The sequence below is a fragment of the Chamaea fasciata genome, unplaced genomic scaffold (genome assembly GCF_029207755.1).
Source record: "Chamaea fasciata isolate MVZ Bird 193981 ecotype frontalis unplaced genomic scaffold, bChaFas1.0.hap1 SCAF_15, whole genome shotgun sequence".
NCBI lineage: Eukaryota > Metazoa > Chordata > Aves > Passeriformes > Sylviidae > Chamaea > Chamaea fasciata.
The window spans coordinates 12,526,574-12,547,366 of NW_027094100.1; the positions used below are offsets into that span (position 1 = coordinate 12,526,574).

The 20,793-nt window shown below is 42.7% G+C and overlaps 1 protein-coding gene across 3 annotated transcripts; it reads left to right on the forward strand.

Moving 5' to 3' along the window:
• Positions 1-5,727: 5,727 nt before the first annotated feature.
• On the forward strand, positions 5,728-19,181 carry UBLCP1 (ubiquitin like domain containing CTD phosphatase 1). Of its 3 annotated transcripts, none has more exons than XM_066197112.1 (11): positions 5,728-5,768; positions 8,649-8,842; positions 9,669-9,760; positions 10,143-10,228; positions 10,317-10,432; positions 11,507-11,605; positions 12,587-12,624; positions 14,726-14,824; positions 15,256-15,372; positions 16,717-16,844; positions 18,164-19,181. In XM_066197112.1, the coding sequence occupies exons 2-11, from the start codon at positions 8,689-8,691 to the stop codon at positions 18,189-18,191; spliced, it is 957 nt and encodes a 318-aa protein (XP_066053209.1). In that variant the 5' UTR covers positions 5,728-5,768; positions 8,649-8,688; the 3' UTR covers positions 18,192-19,181. The 3 variants fall into 3 exon arrangements, with proteins under 3 accessions (XP_066053209.1, XP_066053208.1, XP_066053210.1); XM_066197111.1 differs by having other exon boundaries at positions 5,729-5,826; XM_066197113.1 differs by having other exon boundaries at positions 5,730-5,826; positions 8,652-8,842.
• Positions 19,182-20,793: the final 1,612 nt, after the last annotated feature.

Consider the following 20,793-nt stretch of genomic DNA (forward strand, 5'->3'; position numbering starts at 1 on the left):
TGAAAAGTGTTTACTGTAATTCTATTCGTTTATGCAAGGGTTCCTAAATTCAATGTAGAAAGAACAAACCTGCAGACCCAGCCAAACAAAGGACACCCACATGTGATTATTACTCAGAAGCACTCCGTGCTCTGGTCAGGCTTAGGAGGTTCACTGAGTCCCTTCTGCACAGGCCTTCTCAGCAGTTGCTTTCCTCCTTTGTCACTTAGCAGGTCCCTGCATCACAGGTGTTTGCAGCTCTTGTTTTACATATGTTTATTAATCATGCCACTATCACCTAATCCTTTCCTTGCACCTGGGGTAAACCCTGCTCCAAACCCTGGATTTCTGCAGAGAACATGGGAAAAGAGCTTCACCAGTCTCCAGCCACCCCATTCTTCTGCCTCAGCCCACTCACTACTCCATCCCATTGCTCGCCAGTACCCCACTCCTTATCACAGGGAATATAAATCAGCCATCATATAAGGCATAAGAATTTCAGCTCCATTTCTAGGGGCTGCTTGTCTACTCATGCCATACATGGAAAAGAAAATCATGAGTCACTTATTGTCTATTCTTTGTGGGCTTGGTTCAGTGCTGACTGAGGTTGGGGTGGTCTCCAAGTCCTACCTCTCTGCTGTGCTGCTTGGGAGAGAAGACAGCAAGCAGCAGAGAGAGACAAACACAAATTCACAGCTGGAGAGAGCAACAGGGATTTACAGCTGTTGGAGTGGAAATGCCAATTATTATTTTAGAAGTAATTATTACAAAGTTCTCACTTCAGTTTACAAGCAAACGAACTGAACCCCACATTTATTTCATTCTATCTTCTCTCAGCATTTAATTCTGAAAATGTTTTACTTCACAAAAGCAAAGGTTTTCTAATGAGCAGATCAGGTATGTGGCACTACTACTGTCTTGTCAGGCATAGCTTTTTAAAAGCACCTCAACTTTCTGCTTCATTTCTCCAGAATTTTGAAAGCCTCTCCTGCATCTGACACTGCGTGGCCAAGAATTCTGAACTCAATGATTATTCATCTCTCATTATCAACAAAGGCCTTTGGATTCCAGAATTTCAGTGATCAGCAGTTGAGGACTGAAGGGCACCGCTATGGTGACATCTCATTAAAACTTTGAAAGGACTTTCTCAGAGTTCAGATAATGTGGAAGCTTGATTTGTCCATGCAGATGGACACATGCCAGCACCCCAAACTGCTTACAAAGAAAATCCCTCATAAGAATTCTCAAAGAGCAGCGAAATATGCTGACGTGGAAGGATGCTGCATGCATAAGGTGGACAATAACATGGGCAGTTCTATTTGAAGCTTTTTATAAACCATTGTTTCAAAAAATATTCATACATACATATGCAAAAGCAAAGGAATGCCTTAACAAGTAGATTATTGGACAAAAAGTTAACCAATGCAAAAATTAAGATTGCCTGTGAAACCTAATTTGGTACCTCATGTATAATACTGGTGGCAGCCAGCCCCCAAAGCCTTTGTGTTCCCTTCTTGCAATTTTATCCCATCCACTGAACAAAGGAACAAATAAACTTTAATTAAGCTTTAATTCCTGCAGAAACACCTACCCAGAAACAGAAACTGGGAGCATTACTGGGCAATGGAAACAGAGTCAGTGCATCTATCTGATTTATCTCTATAATCCCATCTCAAAAATTCCAGGTTTTCACTGTGACCCTATTTGCTAAATTCCTCGCCATCACTTTGCTTCTCATCATCTCCTAATTCTTCCTGTCATTCCTGCTGCTTTTCGGAGCTCTTTCTAGAATTCAGCTGGTTTCTCAATTTCCTCTGTTTTTGCTGTTTTCAGGAAAGCATTCCTGCAGTATCACTGATAATTAAATCTCTCCTTTGATTACATACATCTTTACCCCTCTCATAATGCTGGACAGCACTGACTCCAAACACATCAACAGCTGCTGTGATTTTCAACATACCTAAAGGAAAGCCAGAGCAATCTCTGTGTTGGGAAGCTGGAGAGCTGTGTGGTGATGTAAGGAAAGGGATGAATCAAGTTTTGTTCAGTGAACAAAAGCATCGCAGTTCTTTCCCAAGATCCCTTGCCAGTGGGGCATAATCTAGAATACAAAGAATCGAAGTAAATAAAATAAAAATCATTGGGCTGAATAGTGGCAGAAGAATAACAGTTGCATTCAGGAGGTGGAAAATCATATGGTACATGGGAACAAGCCTCTGGTATTTACAGCATCTTGCAGTGCCAACATTCACTAAATAATCCTGAAAAAACTCCTGTAAGGAAACTACATAAATAATATTCTAACCTCCCCTTTTTTTTAACTGATAAAGCAGCTGAGACAGAGACTGTATTAGTGATAACCTAAAAGTGTGCTTCACTTCAAACTGGAGACATTTCCGAGCCTCCAGCCAAGCTGGCAGCTCCTGAGGCATTACTGAACTCTGGGAACGTAGCGCTCAGAGTTGTGCCCGGAGTCACCGTGACTCACAATCACAGGGAGCACTGAAATGCTGCATTTCTGGGGCACAGGGATGGCAGTGTCCAGCACACCCTGCTGCCTGCTCTGCTGCAGGCACTGGTGATGAGCAGGGCAGGAGGCTGCACACATTGGACTGCAAACACTTGGGTGGTATCGGATTTGCAGAGTCTGACATTCTCAGACATCGCTGCCTTTACCACCTGCTTAGAACAAATTATAAACCAGAGAAAAGGGACTGGGAAAAAAGCAATAAAGGATCATAGGAAATCGTAAAAAGAGGCATTAGGGGAAAGCAAAAAGCATAAAACAGACTAAGAGTAAAATATCCTGGTACCAAAATGTATTTTAAGGATTATTCTATTCTTAGTGGAGAATATGGGCTCTGCTCTAGATTTTTTCCAGATACGGGTTCAGTTTAGAAGTGGGGTAGAAAGACTGGTGCATATTCAAGTGAGTTTTCTGAATCAAAAAGAAATTGGGGGGGAAAAAAAAAAAAACAAAAAAACCCCCCAAAAAAACCCCACCAAAAACAACCCAAACCTTTCAAGATCTCGAAATCTGTGCTGTTGGCCCCTTCATAGTCTGCAGCACATTAGCATCTGCACTGACTCTCTCCCATTAAAGTCACTGAATAAACAAATATTTAGCACCTCTCAGTCCAGCAATGTCATCACATTTTGCTTTCCAACTCCTTCTATCACAGAGATGTGATCTAATCTCTTAATTCTCAAAGCAACCTTTTGAGGTTCCCACAGAATTTTCAGCTTTAAATGATGGTTTCAAAGGACTCTTACCCAGCATCTCCTTGAGCTGCTAGAGGGAATTTTGCTCTCTCATATGCAGCATGAACAGCAATTTAGAAGATGAGCTCCTGGGCTTCAGTAGTTATGCACAGGAGCATATTGCACAAAAGGATCAGAAATGTGTGATGTGAACATGAGGCACGGGAAGGGAGCCAGCAGGCATCAATCTGACATGCAGCCACTTCTTTTATTTCACCCTGGAGCATCCCAGGATGTAGCAGTGCACATCAAGGTGAAAGGGAACGTGCATTTGCTTTTGAATTTTCCCACTGCTCTTCCTTCCTCCTTGCCCTGCTAATTTACCACAGTGCAAGCCCGGGGAGTGCCACCATGAAACACTTTCCTCAGTATAAAGACTGTGCTGTTTGGACTTTGAATTGTAATTACATGGTTTTAGTCAAATTGCTTTGCCACTTTGCATTTAGCAACATTGGGATTGAGCACCACCATGTGTTTCACAGCTAAAGAAAGTGATGTATTTATCTGCACTACATGAATCTTGTCAGGATCAGAGCATCTTTCAAAGATACCAAAACACCAGCATCAGACAAGAAATTAAATATTCATTCTTATCCTTTTTCATATCACTCCTTAAACAAAAACCAAAACCAAACCAAAAACCCTATTGCCCCCTTTTCAACAGAGCTTCCTAAAGGTCAACCAGAAAAGAAAAAAAAAAATTTAACAAAATTGCAAATACAGAGGTGATCACAGTGGATGTCATTTTTGTAGCCTGAATTTTAAGCAGGTCTGGAGGGTGCATATTTTCATGACAGGGTGTGACTTTAATTACCACTTGCAGCTTTGGAAGCTTTCCAGCACTATTGTAACAGGCTGCCTCTGTGCAGAGGACAACCGTGTGTCATTCAAGGAAAAAGCAAACCCTTGGTGACTGGGATACAAGCAGGGTGACTGGTTTTACGTGGATTTAGGTGCAGTCAGAAACTAAACTTGACAAGAACAGTCATTACATTCATCTCCCATTTGTACCACTCTTCTAAAAACCAAAGTAGTGTTTTTACACTAAAACTTGAGTATAGAACAAACTGAAAGTACATATCCAGGCAGGAAATACATTAAATTAATACTGTCTCAGGAAAGAGGTCAGGCTTCTACACAGTTATTGCTCATACTGCCCTTCTCCACTGAGATTCCCTTATAGCAGGAATGGCTCTTTCAAGTTCCAGCAGACACTCTGAAGAAACTTCTACTCAGTGTTTAGTTGTTTACCTCTGCTCTTTTGTTCCCTTCCCTACTTATTACCAAATTAATGGGGGGAAAATTATCTAACCTCTCAACACTGCAAGACATAAGGTAATGGAGGTCTGAAACCTTCCTTCCTTCACTTTCTTCCTCTACTGACACCAAGCTGAACCAGTCTCTGTCACCTCCACGTGATTTCACATAAGAAACCACACTTTACCAAATGTTCTTCCCTTTAAACTATTTCTGCAAAGCAGAACCGCTGAGTGAAAAAGGCCGTTTTTGTGGGAAATTCTATTTTTTCCTTCTGCATCTGTTGCCTAAGCACAGAACCACTGCAGCTGAAGGCAGTTCCCAAGGATCCCAACATTAGTTGAGAAGTGTCACAACAATGTGCCTGTAAAGAGTCAGCTTTAGGAGCAAAGAGAGTTTTGAGTCACAGAATCACAGAATGGCTTGGGTTGGAAGGGACCTTAAGAGAAATTTCCTTCCAAACCCCCAGATGTGCGAAGACACCTTCCCCTGGTCCAGGTTGCTCAGAGCTCCATCCAACCTGGCCCTGGACACTTCCAGAGATGGGATAGACACAGCTTCTCTGGAAAACCTGTTCCAGGGCCTCACCACTCTTACAGAAAAGAATTTCTTACTAATACCCCATCTAAACTCACTCTCTTTCGGTTTGAAACCAATCCCCCTTGTCCTGTCACTCAGGCCACCGCAAAGAGTCTCTCTTCTTGTCATCTCCCTTCAGGTACTGGAAGGCTGCAATCAGGTGTCTCTGAAACCTTCCCTTCTCCAGGCTGAACAATCCCAATCCTCCCAGCCTTTCCTGCCAGCAGAGCTGCTCCATCCCTCTGATCATCCCGGTGCCTCCTCTGGATCTCTCCACGTCCTTTCTGTGCCGGGACCCCAGAACTGGAGGCAGCTCTGCAGGGGAGTCTCAGGCGGGATCCCTGGGCACAAAACAACTTCCTTTCACAGCTGACAGTGGGACAGACACTCTCATGGCAGCAGCTGCCCGTGCAAGTCCGGCCTCCCGGGGCCTGGGAGCATCTCGGCCTCAGGCCGGCGCTGAGGGGCCGCGGCGTTCGCTCCCGGTTCGGAGCCCCGCGGAGCTCCAGTTCCCCCGCCCGGGGCACGGCCCGCGGCATCCCCCGCTCCGCGCCGCCCGAGCGCCGCTCGGGGCCGCCGGTTCCCCCCCCGGGGCCCGGTCCCGCGCACATCCGGGCCCCTCCCGCTTCCGCCGGGCGCCAGTTCCGCTTCCTGCGCGGCGGAGCCGGGACGGAGCCGGTCCCGCGGCCGGGGTGAGCGCCCGCTCCGCGCTGCCAGGGCGGGGGCGGATCGGCGGCCCCGCACAGCCCGGTGGGTGCGGCGGGGGCCGGGGGGAGGCCGGGGGGACGGCGGGCTGGTGTCGCGGCCGGGCCGGTGCCCCCGCCGGGCGGGAGCGGCTCCGCGGCCGCTGCTGCACAGAGCGGGCGCTGCCGGTCGGGCCGCGCCGCTGCCGGGGCAGGAGCTCCGCTGACAGTGAGCGGTGCCGGGCCGGGAGAGCCCCGCTGACAGCGAGCGGTGCCGGGCCGGGAGAGCCCCGCTGACACCGAGCTGCTGCCGGGCCGGGAGAGCCCCGCTGACACCGAGCTGCTGCCGGGCCGGGGGAGCCCCGCTGACACCGAGCGGTGCCGGGCCGGGAGAGCCCCGCTGACACCGAGCTGCTGCCGGGCCGGGAGAGCCCCGCTGACACCGAGCTGCTGCCGGGCCGGGAGAGCCCCGCTGACAGCGAGCTGCTGCCGGGCCGGGAGAGCCCCGCTGACACCGAGCGGTGCCGGGCCGGGAGAGCCCCGCTGACACCGAGCGGTGCCGGGCCGGGAGAGCCCCGCTGACACCGAGCTGCTGCCGGGCCGGGAGAGCCCCGCTGACACCGAGCTGCTGCCGGGCCGGGAGAGCCCCGCTGACACCGAGCGGTGCCGGGCCGGGAGAGCCCCGCTGACACCGAGCGGTGCCGGGCCGGGAGAGCCCCGCTGACACCGAGCTGCTGCCGGGCCGGGAGAGCCCCGCTGACACCGAGCTGCTGCCGGGCCGGGAGAGCCCCGCTGACACCGAGCTGCTGCCGGGCCGGGAGAGCCCCGCTGACACCGAGCGGTGCCGGGCCGGGAGAGCCCCGCTGACAGCGAGCGGTGCCGGCCCCGAACCCCGTCCCGCACCTGTTACGGTGCTGCGGGAAGCGCGGCCCCCTGCGCTCCCCGGGCACTTTGGGGTGTTTTAGGGCGTTTATGTTTGCCTTGCTTAGTGGGGCTCAAAGATGTGGATGCCTGTCTTCGGAATCGTCCGAGGAAAGCGGTGTAGTGCCGCAGTTTAACAACAGAACTCGAATGCTCTCTCTGGCCTTCCAACCCATTGGGTTTTGGTAGCCCAAGGGTCTTGTGAAGGCTTTGAAGATGAAATTAACCAAAGGAAGCTGGATTAGCTTCAGTGCTGCCCAGCGCCCAGCCCCGATGGTAGAACCCTTGGAAATCCCCGTGTCTTTTTGTGCTCCCAAACCATTTTCCCATTTTCCTTGATTCGAACCCCTGAGTGTTTTGGCAGGGAATAAAAGTGTCATGTTTCCTGTAGGATTTGTCGTGACAGAACTGTAGATCTGTAAGGATTGAGAGTTGGTCAAGGGCTCAGCTTTGGAGGGATGATCTTTTCAGTTTCGCACTGGTCAGAGACTGCAGAAGTTTTCTTAGTTCTTGCCATGTGCATGTCCTTGCAGAATGATTTGAGGTGTATGGTACGGGTAAGGAAACAGACAGTAAACTCTTCTTTCTGACTTAGTCTAAGGATTATGGACATGAATAATTTATGATAATGTTCTACCAACTGTTCTACAGCATGCAGCCTTAACCTCAGCAGAATTTCTTAGTGCTTCTAAGACCCCTTTTTCATGAGTCTTTTTCACTGTGTCATACCAGGTCCCAGTCTGATTTGACAGTATATTTGGGAAAAAATTAAATTCATTTCCCAGTGATACGAGTTTTACTTTTCAATTTGTTTTCAGGGCTCTTAGAGGCAGTAGTGTGGAGGTGAGCTTGGTAGTGTCCTTAGCAAGGAGGTTGTACCTACGCTAATTCTCATCTGCTCTGAGCTTGGTGGCTGTGCCTGAGCAATGACAGGTTTGTTCCCCATAGACTTTACTGTGTAAAAGAGAAAAAAAAATTCTGAGTGTGGGTAACCTTTGAGAATACAAATCTAGAGAGGAAGAAGGATCAGAGTTTTGGCTTCTGAGATTTTTTAGAATTGTCAGACTCACATTTCTTGAAGGTTGATAACCTTAGATTTTTCACAGATCTGCTCTCTGCATCTCCTGACTGTCTGTAGCAGCCTTTTCATACCTTTCTATCTCCTTGATTCTATTTCTAAGCCCTAACAGACTAAAAACACATCCTTCCTTTTGCATTAAGCTAAAAATCTTGTTTTTATGCTGTGTTTAATGTAGGACTAAACTGTTAAATACGATTTGTATAAATGATGCTGTGTAAATTAAAGATAGTATAATTATGGTTGTTTTGTGAGCATTGCAATGAAAGTGCAGTTCTTGGGGTGTAATTGCATTGTGTGGGAGTGTGTTTTGGCTTTGTTTTCAAATTCCTGCTTTGATATTGCTACAGTGAGATGTGACCTGGGGTGTGCATTACTGCAGGTATTGCACAGTGGAAGGGATTAGAGAAATCCAGTGCCAAAAATGGACTGTTGGGCTCAGAACTATTTTTATGGGCTTATATCTGGTAGGGATTTCATATTTGCTGTTCTGTTACTACATCTGTAAAGGCACCCGTGGCTGGTTTGGTTGCATAAGTGTTGCAGAGGACATTTCTGAGCCTTGCAATGGCTTTTGTGGTGCTGCAGTGCTCTGCTCGAGTGTGCAGTGCACAGGCTGTACCTGCACAGAGCACACAGCAGATGTGAATGTGACATTGCTGAAAACATCAAAGTGGAACTCAGAGCCCCAGTTTTAACACTGTTCTTTCTCCCTTTGTTTCAGCACTTTCCCAACACATTTATCATCTGCTCAGGGGAAACAAACAGCTCTTTGATGTCCAATATAATAAAGAGTCAAGAATGCTTTAAGGAGATGTTGTGGCTTGTCTTCTGAAAAGAGTAGTTTTCCTCATTCTTCCTTACATGATCTTTGTGTTTCCCTCCTGCAGCAGATTTTTCAGACAGTAACACTGAACATATGCTTCAAGGATGTCTCTCTCTCTCATCATAAAATGGGGTGGACAGGAGTACACGATAACCTCCCTGTCAGAAGAGGACACAGTGTTGGACCTGAAACAGTCTCTGAAAGGCCTCACTGGAGTGTTACCAGAGCGTCAAAAACTGCTTGGGCTTAAAATGAAGGGTAATTGTCCTTACTTACTTTTTGTTGGGGCTGTGCCTGAGGTGTTTAGGGACAAACATCCCCTAATCCTAGGCAGGAGGTGTACACTGACAGGGCATCCGCTTCCCAGTTGTAGCTCTGCAATGAACATGAATACAGACACCTTATACATCACTGGGTATTGTTTATTATTAATACATCTACCTGCTCATTTTTTAGTGGCTGACACTGTCCTGGTGGGGAGGAGAACTTGGGGGAGAACAGTAAACCTCATGGGTTGAGATACGAAGAGTTCAGTGACTGAAAAATAATAAAATATTATATAATACCAATTATTATAATAATAGTAATGAAAATAGGAGAGAGAGACATAAAACCCCAGAGAAACCAGTGCCACAGTCCAGTTGTTCACCACCCATCCAGTCCCTGAGCAGCAATCAGTGTCTCCCAGCCAATTCCCCCGTTTGTACGCTGGGCATGGGATGCTGTGGTGTGGAATATCCCTTTGCCCAGTTCCCCCAGCCCCTTGTGCACCTGCTCACTGTCAGAGCACAGGAAACTGAAAAGTCCTTGATTTAGAGTAAGCACTGCTTGGCGCCAACTAAGCCACTGGTGTGCCATCAACATTGTTCTCATAATAAACCCAAAACACAGCACTGCTTCAGTTACCAAGAAGAAAATTAACTGAATCCCAGCCAAAACCAGGACACTGTATGTGGAAGATGATGATAACACAGCTGGGCATAGCTGGTATTTTAAAGGGAGCTTATTTCAATTAAGCATGGAATGTATTGATATTTTTCAAAAATCCCTACCTCAATTAAGAAAAAATAAATCTGCATTACAGGGAAACCTGCAGATGATGATGTTAAGCTTGGAGCCCTCAAGTTGAAACCAAATACTAAGATAATGATGATGGGCACACGTGAAGAGAGTTTGGTAAATAATTTGCTTGTTTATTAGCTTAGACACGAAAAAATGCATTGTGTCTCCTAATTGTGATTTTAAATTTTGAGTATTGCAGTAATTTTTAAATAAATTATAGTACAATAGATTTCTCTTTGCACTTTTTAATGTAAACTTTGCTGCAGAACTCTCAGAGCAGTGTACTCATAAAACTCCTGTGGTGTTCTGCACTTGAAGTACAAACCTTTTAAATCTGAACAATCATCAGTATACTTTAGTAATTCTTTCTACTAATAAAGTGAAAAAATTTTGGTTAATTAGTATTCCTGCCCTGTAATGTGTAACAGAAACTTGATATCCCTTGTTATTTTCCCTCTCTGATCCTCATTATCTTTTATTATTTTTATTCCTCTAGGAAGATGTCCTTGGGCCGCCTCCGGATAACGATGATGTGGTCAATGACTTTGATATTGAAGAGGAAGTTGTGGAAGTAGAAAACAGGTTAGGAGTTCAAGCTATTAAAACTGTTTGTTATTGACTGTAGACTGTGCATTTTAATTAACTGTAACTTTTTGCACTGTTACATCAGGGAAGAAAATCTACTAAAAATTTCCCGTAGAGTTAAAGAGTACAAAGTGGAAATTCTGAATCCTCCTAGAGAAGGGAAAAAGCTGCTGGTGCTAGATGTTGATTATACACTGTTTGGTGAGTTTTTATGCAATTTGTGGGGTTTTTTTGTTTAAGAGCTCAATATGTTTGCCAGTTCAGGTTTCTTGATTTTTGCTTTGCTGTGTTGTACGACATAAACTTCTGCTTTGTATGATTTTGTGGTCTTCTGCTCACATTTTAAAAAGCATTTTAAAATGTTGCATGTTGTTGATTTTAATGCAGCAACTATTTAATTGCTGCTAAAAGACATAAAAAAGCAGTAATTCAGTTTTCTGTCCTGATAGTCTTTCCCTTGACAACTTGTATCTTGATCATCACAGTAGCAGGGCAAGATATTGTAAAATAATTATCCCGTTCTGTACCTGATTGAATCCACTTTTGGGGGATGTGGGAGAACAGCTTCAAATGTTATTTACATATCATTACTAAACATTCACAAAAACACGTTTTACTTGAAAATTCTGTCAAGCTGGTCTTTTTTGAAAGCCAGAATTTTCCTTCTGACTTAACTTTCTGGTTTGTAGGTGTGCCATGGCAGCATGACTCTGAGCAGTAAAAATAATGCCTTCCTTTATACCTTTACCTTAGCTCTCCTTTCTGATGACATTTGTTTCCAATCTGACATCAAAATTCAACCTATTTCTAAGTTTAAAATTTTTATTGAGAGGTCTTCTGCTGGCAGATTTTGCAGCAGTTTTGGAATTGGTACAGGGAATGTTTGCATCTCTGAAATGAGCTTGATATATGTTCACACAATTAAGTGGACTAGGTTTGAAGGAATCTGTTTCATATCTGGCCAGTTACTAATTTGCTAAGTCCACTGATGATTTGCCCTGACTCTTCAAAGATATTCATACTCAGAGATCTCTTGATTTAATTATTGCTAAGCCCTCAAGAAGCTCTGAGACCAACAAATAAATATTCCCTCTGCTTTGTCTTTCCTCCTTTAAAATAGGAATGGGAGTTTGATATCAAATCATTTATGATCTTAAAGTGCTTCAGTGCTCCCCTCATGAAACTTGGAGTCTGTGAATAGAAAGGAAAATCAGACTGGACTTTTAATAACTAATACTTTAATACTGAATTGCTTATCTCTCATATTCTTTTTAGACCACAGGTCATGTGCTGAAACTGGAGTAGAACTGATGAGGCCATACCTTCATGAATTCCTGACTTCTGCATACGAGGACTATGATATTGTAATTTGGTGTAAGTATTATACTCTATGCCTAAGAATTTACTGTAAATTGTCATCCAGAGCAGAGACTCCAGGTGGGAGGTTTTTATATTGCTTTTTAGTGTGAGTCACAAGATCTAAAACAACAGAGAAAACTTTTGCTGTAATTCACACAACTATTAGAGATATTTTAGAAAAATACCAATTCTTATGTGAAAGAGCACCACATACTGCTCACAAGAATGGGTCTAGTCACAGGATAAAGCTCAAGCATCACTTTACTGAGTGTTACTTTGTACAAAGAACTGCCTGAAATAACAGAACTGTATAATCAACATTAGAACACTGTTTGATAGTGGCTTTACAAATAATCTCAATGCAGACAACACATAGTGAACTGCCAAATGAACCAAACTCTCCTGTCTGCAGGGGTGGCTGGTTAATCCTTTGCCTTTGCATTCAGGTTCAATTCCTGTCCAGCTGGAGAACAGACTTCAGCCAGTGCAGGGCTCAAAAAACCATATTAAAATTGTGTTACAAAATTCCATTTTGATAGTCTTGAACAATGTTTCTGCATATTCTTAGATCAGTAGGCAATGTTGACACTTTGTCCTTTACAGATTTTATGTACAGATTTATATGATTTTATCCTACACAGGCAGTGAGGTTCCTCAGGCCAGGTGTATCCCACTCTTATGGTCTTGCAGGCTGTAGTTCAGTAACAGCTGATTTAGAAAATGATTGAAATATTTGCAGGGCTTCATCTAGTTGTTCATTTGAAAAGTAAGCTTTTCCAAACAAAAACAGATTTCCATGAAGGAAGACTTTCTTTAAGGCAGTGGCCCTAAAAGCTGCAGCAAAGGTGGATCTTTCTAAAATACAATTTTGTGAAAAAATTTGACATATTAAGTGAACAAGTTCTTGGCTTATTTCTTTTTTTTTTTTTTTTTTTTTGCCTGCCAATGACTTGCTTTGATAAAAGTATTCTTTCTGTTTTCTCCCTTCTGTTTCAGCTGCTACTAATATGAAGTGGATTGAAGCCAAAATGAAAGTAAGTTGTTCTGAAAACACGTGATTTGTTTCTGGTCTGGGTAACTCTTCATGCAGCTGGGCTCATGCTCAACGTTGTAGAGCAAGTTAGAAACAGGGGAGGTTGTATGAATCACAACCCGAGTTGTTTCAATTTCCATAGTCACTTGAAATTATCTTTTATCACAAAACTGGATTAAATCTAATTTTAGAATTCCACACAAACCATCAGCAGCAGGTGATAAATTTAGCAGAACTAAACACAAGTCAGTACTTGCTGAAACTTGGATTCGTCACGCAGCCCTGCACGGTTGCTTTCATCTTACCTCTAATTATAGAGCTCCAGTCTTTAAATGTGATTTTTTTAAAGGAACAGACAGATGTGACATGCTGGAGTAGGTTATCAAGAGGAAACTCCTTTCATATTTATCTCTACCCTTAGTAAAGCTGGGGGTTCTGTTTAATAAGCTTCCTATGCCTTCTTAAACATCCCATAAGAGCTCTTTCACTTTCTGGTTTCTTCCCTACTGGAATCAGGCAGGAAGCCAGTTTTGAACAGCTGACTTTGTGGTAAACATATTTACAGTCCAGCTTAGCTGTAAATCTAATGAGCTTACTGAGAATTGCTGTGTTTTTGGTTGGTGGGTTTTTTATGTTTATAAATCAAAAGTTATTTCCATTCCAGGAAAAACCTGCCCAAACTTAAGCTTTTATTATGCACTACTTTTTCAGGTTTTCACAGAGCAAAGCACATTTTTTCAGTGTTCTCTTCCTCAAAATAATCATTTGCTATAGTTTTTTCTAAGCAAACATGCCTCTCAGAAATGAGAATCTTTAGTCAGAGCTATAGAGTGAAGTTAGTGCAAGTAAAATCAGTGTTGAGCCTTGCAAACATTGCATTCTCATGGCAGTGTCACACGTTTACATTGTGTTGTCACAGTAGTGCTAGGACTCAATCTTGTGGAAAACCTCTGTTCAAAACTGGGCTCTTTCCCCTGCACTGGTCACCTTTCTGCATTTCCAGGTTGCTTTTCCAGCCCTCCTCCTGGATCCTGATCCATTGAGATTCCTGCCACTAGATGCCACTTTCTCCTTAAACTGATGGCACCGGGGTGCTTCCCTCCAAGAGTTTCACATTTGGTCAGGGAGCTGTGATTCCAGCAATAGTTGGCATTAAAGTTTCTGTTTTAAAGTACCACACAGGATTAAAAAGAAGGGAGTATCAGACAAGCAAATTTAATCTCTCAGTCACCACCCTTTTATGCCTGAAATTCAAACATTCTAGAACAGCTGGTTCTGTCAGTGTAACAAGATACTGACTCAGGTAGGTAGAGCATTTCATTTGCAAGATTCCATTTTTAAATAAAAGCAAATCAGTTAAATGCAGCTGGATAGTTGCAAGAGAGCTGCTGCAGTGGGTATTTCTCCCTGTTACACAGGTTTGCATATTGTTGCTGTTTCACACAGCAGAAATTGTCAGCAATATCTGTGTTGTACCATGTCAGCAGATTTTACTGGTACTTTGCAGCTTTGGAAAGGATTTGAAATGGAAATTATGCTCCCTCATCTAGATAAAGTTGTTTATTTCTAAAAAAATTGTTTCACTTAGAGTATTTCTGGAGTTACCAAATCTTAGAAGTGCAAATTGACACTAACATTGGTTATCTTGGACATGTGCAGGAGGAAACAGTCACAGTGAGCTGTTCCTGGATATTCCATCTTGGTTTGGGCTGTGATTTGTGCAAATCACTGTGAGGAACAAAGAGCAGCCAGAACACAATTGCAGTAAAGTTGAGGTGTGTAGAACTTGTGAGAGGTTGTGCGCAAAGGTATGAGCAAAACCTCTCTGTATTCTGCCTTCTCTGCAAAGTTGCTTTGATTTTCTGCCGGCATCAGCTGTTAAGTTCCTGATATTAAACACTAAAAATAAATCCCTGGGTGCACTTTTATGATCCTCATTGTGTAACAAATCTAAATTTCCCCAGGTATCTATTTTTAGCGTGTCTCTGGTAAACCTCCACAGCTCACCCCGTGACAAGCAATGTACTATAATTGTGGTTCCAGTTATTGAGCAGTAAAACTGTCGTAATTAGGAGCTTTAATCATAAATCTTTGTGATGCAGGAGCTCGGGGTGAGTACCAATGCAAACTACAAGATAACTTTCATGCTGGACAGTGCTGCCATGATAACAGTGCACACTCCTCGGAGAGGACTAATAGATGTAAGTACCAATTTTTCTCCTAACCTTTTTCTACATTCAGCTGGCATTTTATCACACCCCTTTAAAATATTCAACAAAATGTTTGGGAGTTTTCATGCAGGAAAACTGCAAGAATCTCGGAACAGATTTTTTTCTGTTGGAAGTCTCTATTAATATTTTGAGTGGTATATTTTGATGTCACAGCTTTCAAATTAAACTGTAGGCAACTGTTGCAAGAAAACTTAATACCAACAGAAAGGTTTTCCTTAGTGTGGGGGATATTTGTGTTATTTTATTTCACATCTTCCTTTGTTAAAGCCAACCTTCTAATGGTAAAGCAGAAGAATACAAGTGTTCATTCAAGTTAGGACTCAGGTTCCTATAAATGTATTTTCATCTCCTGCATGTTACCTGATTTACCTCAGATACCTTGTACTGTGTTGTGTTTGCAGGTGAAGCCTCTTGGTGTTATCTGGGGAAAGTTTTCAGAATATTACAGCAAAAAAAATACTATTATGTTTGATGATATTGGCCGAAACTTCCTGATGAACCCACAGAATGGACTCAAGGTAAACTGGAAATTTCACTTACTGCTACTTTTTCTCAAGACTTCAAGTAGTACTTTATTCTACTTCTTTGCTGTAGCATACAGAAAGACTATTCTTAACTAGCAAAGATGCATGTTAAACCTTTTAATTTACAGTGCCATTTGTCTGGCTTAGTATCTCCTTTAACAGTAGTATTAAATAAACCTTGTGTCACTATGAGGGTTTAAGAGATTACCAAAATCAATGAAATTGGTATTTCTGCTTAAGTTATACCTGCAAGCTGTAATCAAGCTGGGCATTGCTGACAGGCACCATTGAAAATGTGATGTTCAAAATCCAGAGTGGTCATATTCAAAAATAAGTCAAATAACAAGTGGCTATACTTCATGATAGTATGACAGGATAATCACAAGTATTCCATATGAGAAATAATTAGTACCTTGAGCCATTTTGACTATAGAACAGTGAACATTTCATTTTATACAACTATCAACCAATGTGTGCTCTGTTATTACTGCTGGTTCTGAATAAGAAGAGTGCAACTTAAATTTCTACATACATTTGATGGTAGAGCAGTGTTGTGCTAAAAAAACTCGCACAAATTTCTCAAAAAAAGAAAAAGATGTTTTCAAATGCAGAAATTCCAAGATGATATCTCTTTGAAAGTATCCATGATGTGAAGTGGAGAGCAGTTGGTTGATGAAATCTAACAAGATGATCTTAACTGGAAGGAGAATCAGGAATAGCAAAGATCTGGCTGGGAGGGGATTATCCAGAGAGGTCCCTCTAGCTCACATTGGAAAGATGTTTGTCAAAGTGTTGTTAACAGCTGCAGATAAGAGCACTGAGTCACTAAAACAAGGCCCAGGTATAATGTATTCCAAGCTTAAAGCAGTTGTCAGATAAGCTTTGCTTCTGACATCTCTTTTCACAACAGCTCTGGTTGTAGTCAAAGGCTTTTTGCTGAACAAAAATCTTCTGGTTCTGACGATGTCACACAACTCAGAATGCAGAGCTGGAAACCCCTCCTGCAAAAAATCTCTGTGAAATCAATTAGAAAATGTGGCAGTCCATTCCAGATCATTTTATCAGTCTGTCTGGGAGGGGAAGGCTTGAAGAAGTGCAAGAGGAAAGAATTTTTTTCTGGTTGGTGCAAGGTAAAAACCCATCAGTCCAGTTTGCATGAACAGGACAAATTGGATCTGACCACTACTGGAAAAGGTTTTTCTTCCTCTTACCTGTGAAAGGTTATAACTTGTCTTATTACTGAAAATATATTTGAGTCAGGTGGCAAATGACAGAGAAGCTAAAGCATTTTTCTTTCTGTGAGCAAATGGTTATACCCAGTTTATTTCTTTTGTACAGATAAGGCCTTTTATGAAAGCACATTTAAATCGGGATAAAGACAAGGAGCTTCTAAAGCTCACCCAATACCTCAAAGAAATAGCAAAATTAGATGACTTTTTGGAGCTGAATCACAAACATTGGGAAAGGTAAGAACAAAGTCAAAATCCTTGCTTCCTTCTGTCCCTGACCCCTGTTTTATTTGAGGTTTTCTCTACAAACACCAGAAACAACAGAACTGATGAACTTTAGAACTTACACTTATAAAGGTCCTTTGGTTGTGGGGAAATTTTAATAGGGCTGTAGTGTTGGGGCAGCTTCCCTAAAATTATAAGATTTTGACAGAATGCATCTGTGTTCTCCTACTCCTCCAATATTCAGCACTGCCAATTATGCATCCTAAAAGGAAAAGAGTTTTGAAGGAACATGGTCCATGGAAACCTCTGTCTTTCCACCCCAGCCAAGTTAGACTGTGGGTTCAGGTCCCAAATCCTTTGTTTTAAGGCAGCTTCACTAGAAGTTACTTGAAAGCTTTGTTGTGTTAGTGTACTTCTCAGGCACAATCCAGACTGGGTGGTGTTGCAGGATTCATCAGCTCCAAGTTACTGTCTTATGAATAAGAGTTTTCCAAGTGCTCAGGGCACCAGTTAGCATCCTAATTCTTGCTAGAAAATCATTAACTGAAGGGCTTGAGCAAAATTATTCTTGGTTTTATGCAACAGCCAGAGGCTTTAATGCATGTGAAAAAAAAATTTTGGAAAACCACTCCTTCAGTGTTAAAAAAAGGAGTCTTGCAGACTTGGTACAATTTCTCTTTCCTGATTAGAACAGAAAGTGAAATGTTAGACCTTAAAAGCAGTGAAATTCACTGGATATTTCCCACTGTCGGTGAAATTGGTTGGATTCTTTCTCCTAGAGTATTTGCAGAGCCTTCACTGTCACACCACATAGGCAGATTTCTCCAGCTCTGGTGCTAAGGGAGCTGTGAGAGCAGAATTCAAGCAGTTCAGAGTCACTCAGATTCTCAGGAGAAGCTGCTGCAGGGCTGTTCTTTTCAAGTTATGCTGGATCAGTTCATTAAAGTCCTGAATTTATTTGAAGGAGTGCCATTACTAATGGGCCTTTTTATCTTAAAGGATATAAAAGCTACTTCTCCAGCTGATGTAATTTTCCATCCTCTTAGAATGTAACAGGTTTCCATTTCCTTCCTCCCTTTTGTTTAAAAAGCCTGATAGAGTCTAACTAAAACACGACTTTGAATTACCGCAAGATAACCTATCGTGGAATTGAAAGATGTTGAAATCAAATAAAAATCGTAAGTGGTATTGACTGCATTTCTAATTTTTGGTTATCAGTAGGAGGATTGTTGGTGAGAAAAGAAAGCAGAGTCTTACTTGGATCTTAAGATCCCAGGTATATTTGTGGCCACCTCTTACTTGGTGAAAAACTCTCTTTCTGTTTCTTTCAGGTATCTTTCAAAGAAGCAAGGACAATAACACTAATAAAACTGTGTGGCACTGAATTGAAGGGAACATCACTAAGATCATTGGACTTTTCCTTGCTTTTGTGCTAGAGTATAATAGTGCTGGACACTGGACCCAATGCCAGAACGACTGCTAAACTTGGTCTTCCAGTTGGTTGGTTGTGGGTTTTTTAAAAGATCACAGCAATAAGCTCAAAGTGGGAGAAACAAGTCAGTTGCTTTTTCTTGCATTCAGTTCTGGTGTTACTTCTCAAAATACTTTCCTCTCCTTTGCTGCTGAAGTACAACCATAACCATCAAAGACCAAAACCATTCTGAGACTAGAAAAAAAAAATATTTAGACCAAAAAAGTTGATTAAAAAGCCAACCTTGGCAGTGTGTGAATTGTATAAGTCCTCTATTCCCTCCATCTTTAGAAACAGTCTCCCTCTCCCATACCAGTATTTAAGTCTATAAAATACGAGTTGTCTAAGTTTGGTATGTATTAGTATGTCAGTGTTTCTCTGTGCAAGACAGTAAGATGGGAAAGTACCACCTCTGTGGCCAGTTTACCCCAGTGTGTGAACTTGTACTATAAAGCAGTGTTTACTGGAAAACAAAAGACTGAAGTTTGAGGGAGAGAAACCCACTGTTACTTGGTCAGTGAAAAGCAGTCTGCCTGAAAACTCCCCATATGTCAGATAAAGGGTTTAAACCTCAGATGGGAAAGTCACATTCCTAACAAAGCATGAACAAAACCCTTGTTCTCTTCTAGCTAAATCTTGTCAAAGTGCAAACACTGTGTTTAAATACAATATTCAGCCATACTGTTCTTAAAACATCATTTACTTGCGCTGCTTATGCCTGCACTATAGAAGTGTGACGTGACTGCTGTTTGGCATTTCCAACACTTGTGCATTATGCAGTTCATGGATTTGAAAGAAGACTGACCCTTTCAAATAAAAAAAATGGTATATATTGTTCTTAAGGAACTATAGCAGTTGTGTAAATAATAAATACCTTTTTCATACTTTGTGTCCTGTGCTGCCTTCAGTATTCAGCTTGCCTAATGGAGGAACCATCGATAATAATAATTTGGGGGGAGGGTTTGGAGGGTTTGTTTGGATTCCAGAGACACCAGGTTTGCATCAGGAGTTGAGTAAGAGCCTGGTAAGTGCCTCTGTGGATTAGGGAAGTGGTGTAGCACCAGGCTGGCCAGGAAAGGAGCCCTGACAGCACATGTCAGGCTGTCAGGACAGCAGGCACAAATGAGCTGCTGGGACAAGCACGCGAGGCTCCGGCTCAGTGACCTGTCAGGAAATATCCAGGTCCTTGTCCAGGGCTCTGTGTGCTTTAGTGCCAACCCAAGCTGCCTTTGAAATGAGCAAACCAGAAACCTGACACATGAAAGTGGTGGTTTGGGTAAGTATGGAGGGTGAAGATCTGCAGTTTTGTCTCCTAGAGCTGATTTCTGATCGAGGAGCTGCCTGACCCCTGTGCAGACAGCACAGGGAGAATCCTTGAGCTTAGAACAGTGATCCTTTCCTGGAAAAGCTGCAGCAGCAGAGATCATAGAATCTAGGACTGGTGTATGATGCACTGGAATTCCTTTGAACAGTGGAAGGAAGTCAAGACATTGCAGTTAAATCACCTGTGGAGTTTGTGCTTGGCAGAAAGAGAGAACCAAATCAAGGGAATGTATTTAAACATGTGCCTGTATTTTTTTGCTCAAAGTTGGCCTACAAAGCAGAAGGTTACAGTGAATGGGCAATACTCATTTCTTTTGCTTTACACAAGGAATGTTTAAAAAATCAATCTAGATTTTATTTCAGTACACAGGGGTTTTGTCCCAGAATTTGAGAGTATTCACTGATCTGGAGGAGACAAGAACTCCCCTTTCAAATATGTAATGAGCTGAGCTGGAACATGTAAGTGTGATCTCAGTGTAATGGTAACAAAGCACTGGTGCTGACAAGTTGTTACGTTTTTTATGACTAATATCATTTCCCTTACCATAATTTCAGTTTGAAGACTAGTCCTGCAGTTTGATTTGGTTATCTTCTGAAAATGCTTCTGGGATTTACTTGGCTGAGACATGGCTAAGATTTTTAAGATCATGAAGCTCTGGATAAGGCAAGCACAAGCCTGATGTTCAAATGACTACAAGAATCAGGGGTCACTGATGGGAGAGTGGGTTAAAAATGGTAAAAGCAGCAGGAAGAAGTCTGGATTTTGTTGCCATGGTTGGTTTTGGAGGCAGGTGGCATCAGCAGGTTCAGATAAAATTTGGCACCTTCACAGAAAAGTCCACAGGCAGAAGCTAAAGGGAATAGCACTGAAGGGAATAGGAAGGCCTAATAACCTGCAATAAAAGAACTGGAGGTGCTCAGGAAGATGGGAGTGGGTGACACCGAGCAGCTCCTCACTGCACTACAGGATTGCTCTGGGCTACACCTACAATGTGACTGTGCCAAACAACCACAGTAACTGCATGGATAAATGAGTAGTTTCCTGCTTAGCCCCACAACAATGTGTTTATTGCTCATGAATGCAGAGGAAAACACTTGTGCTGGTTTTTTTGTTTCTCCAATAGGGAAGGCAGTTTTGACCTACCTGTATTTCCAAAATGTAGTTAA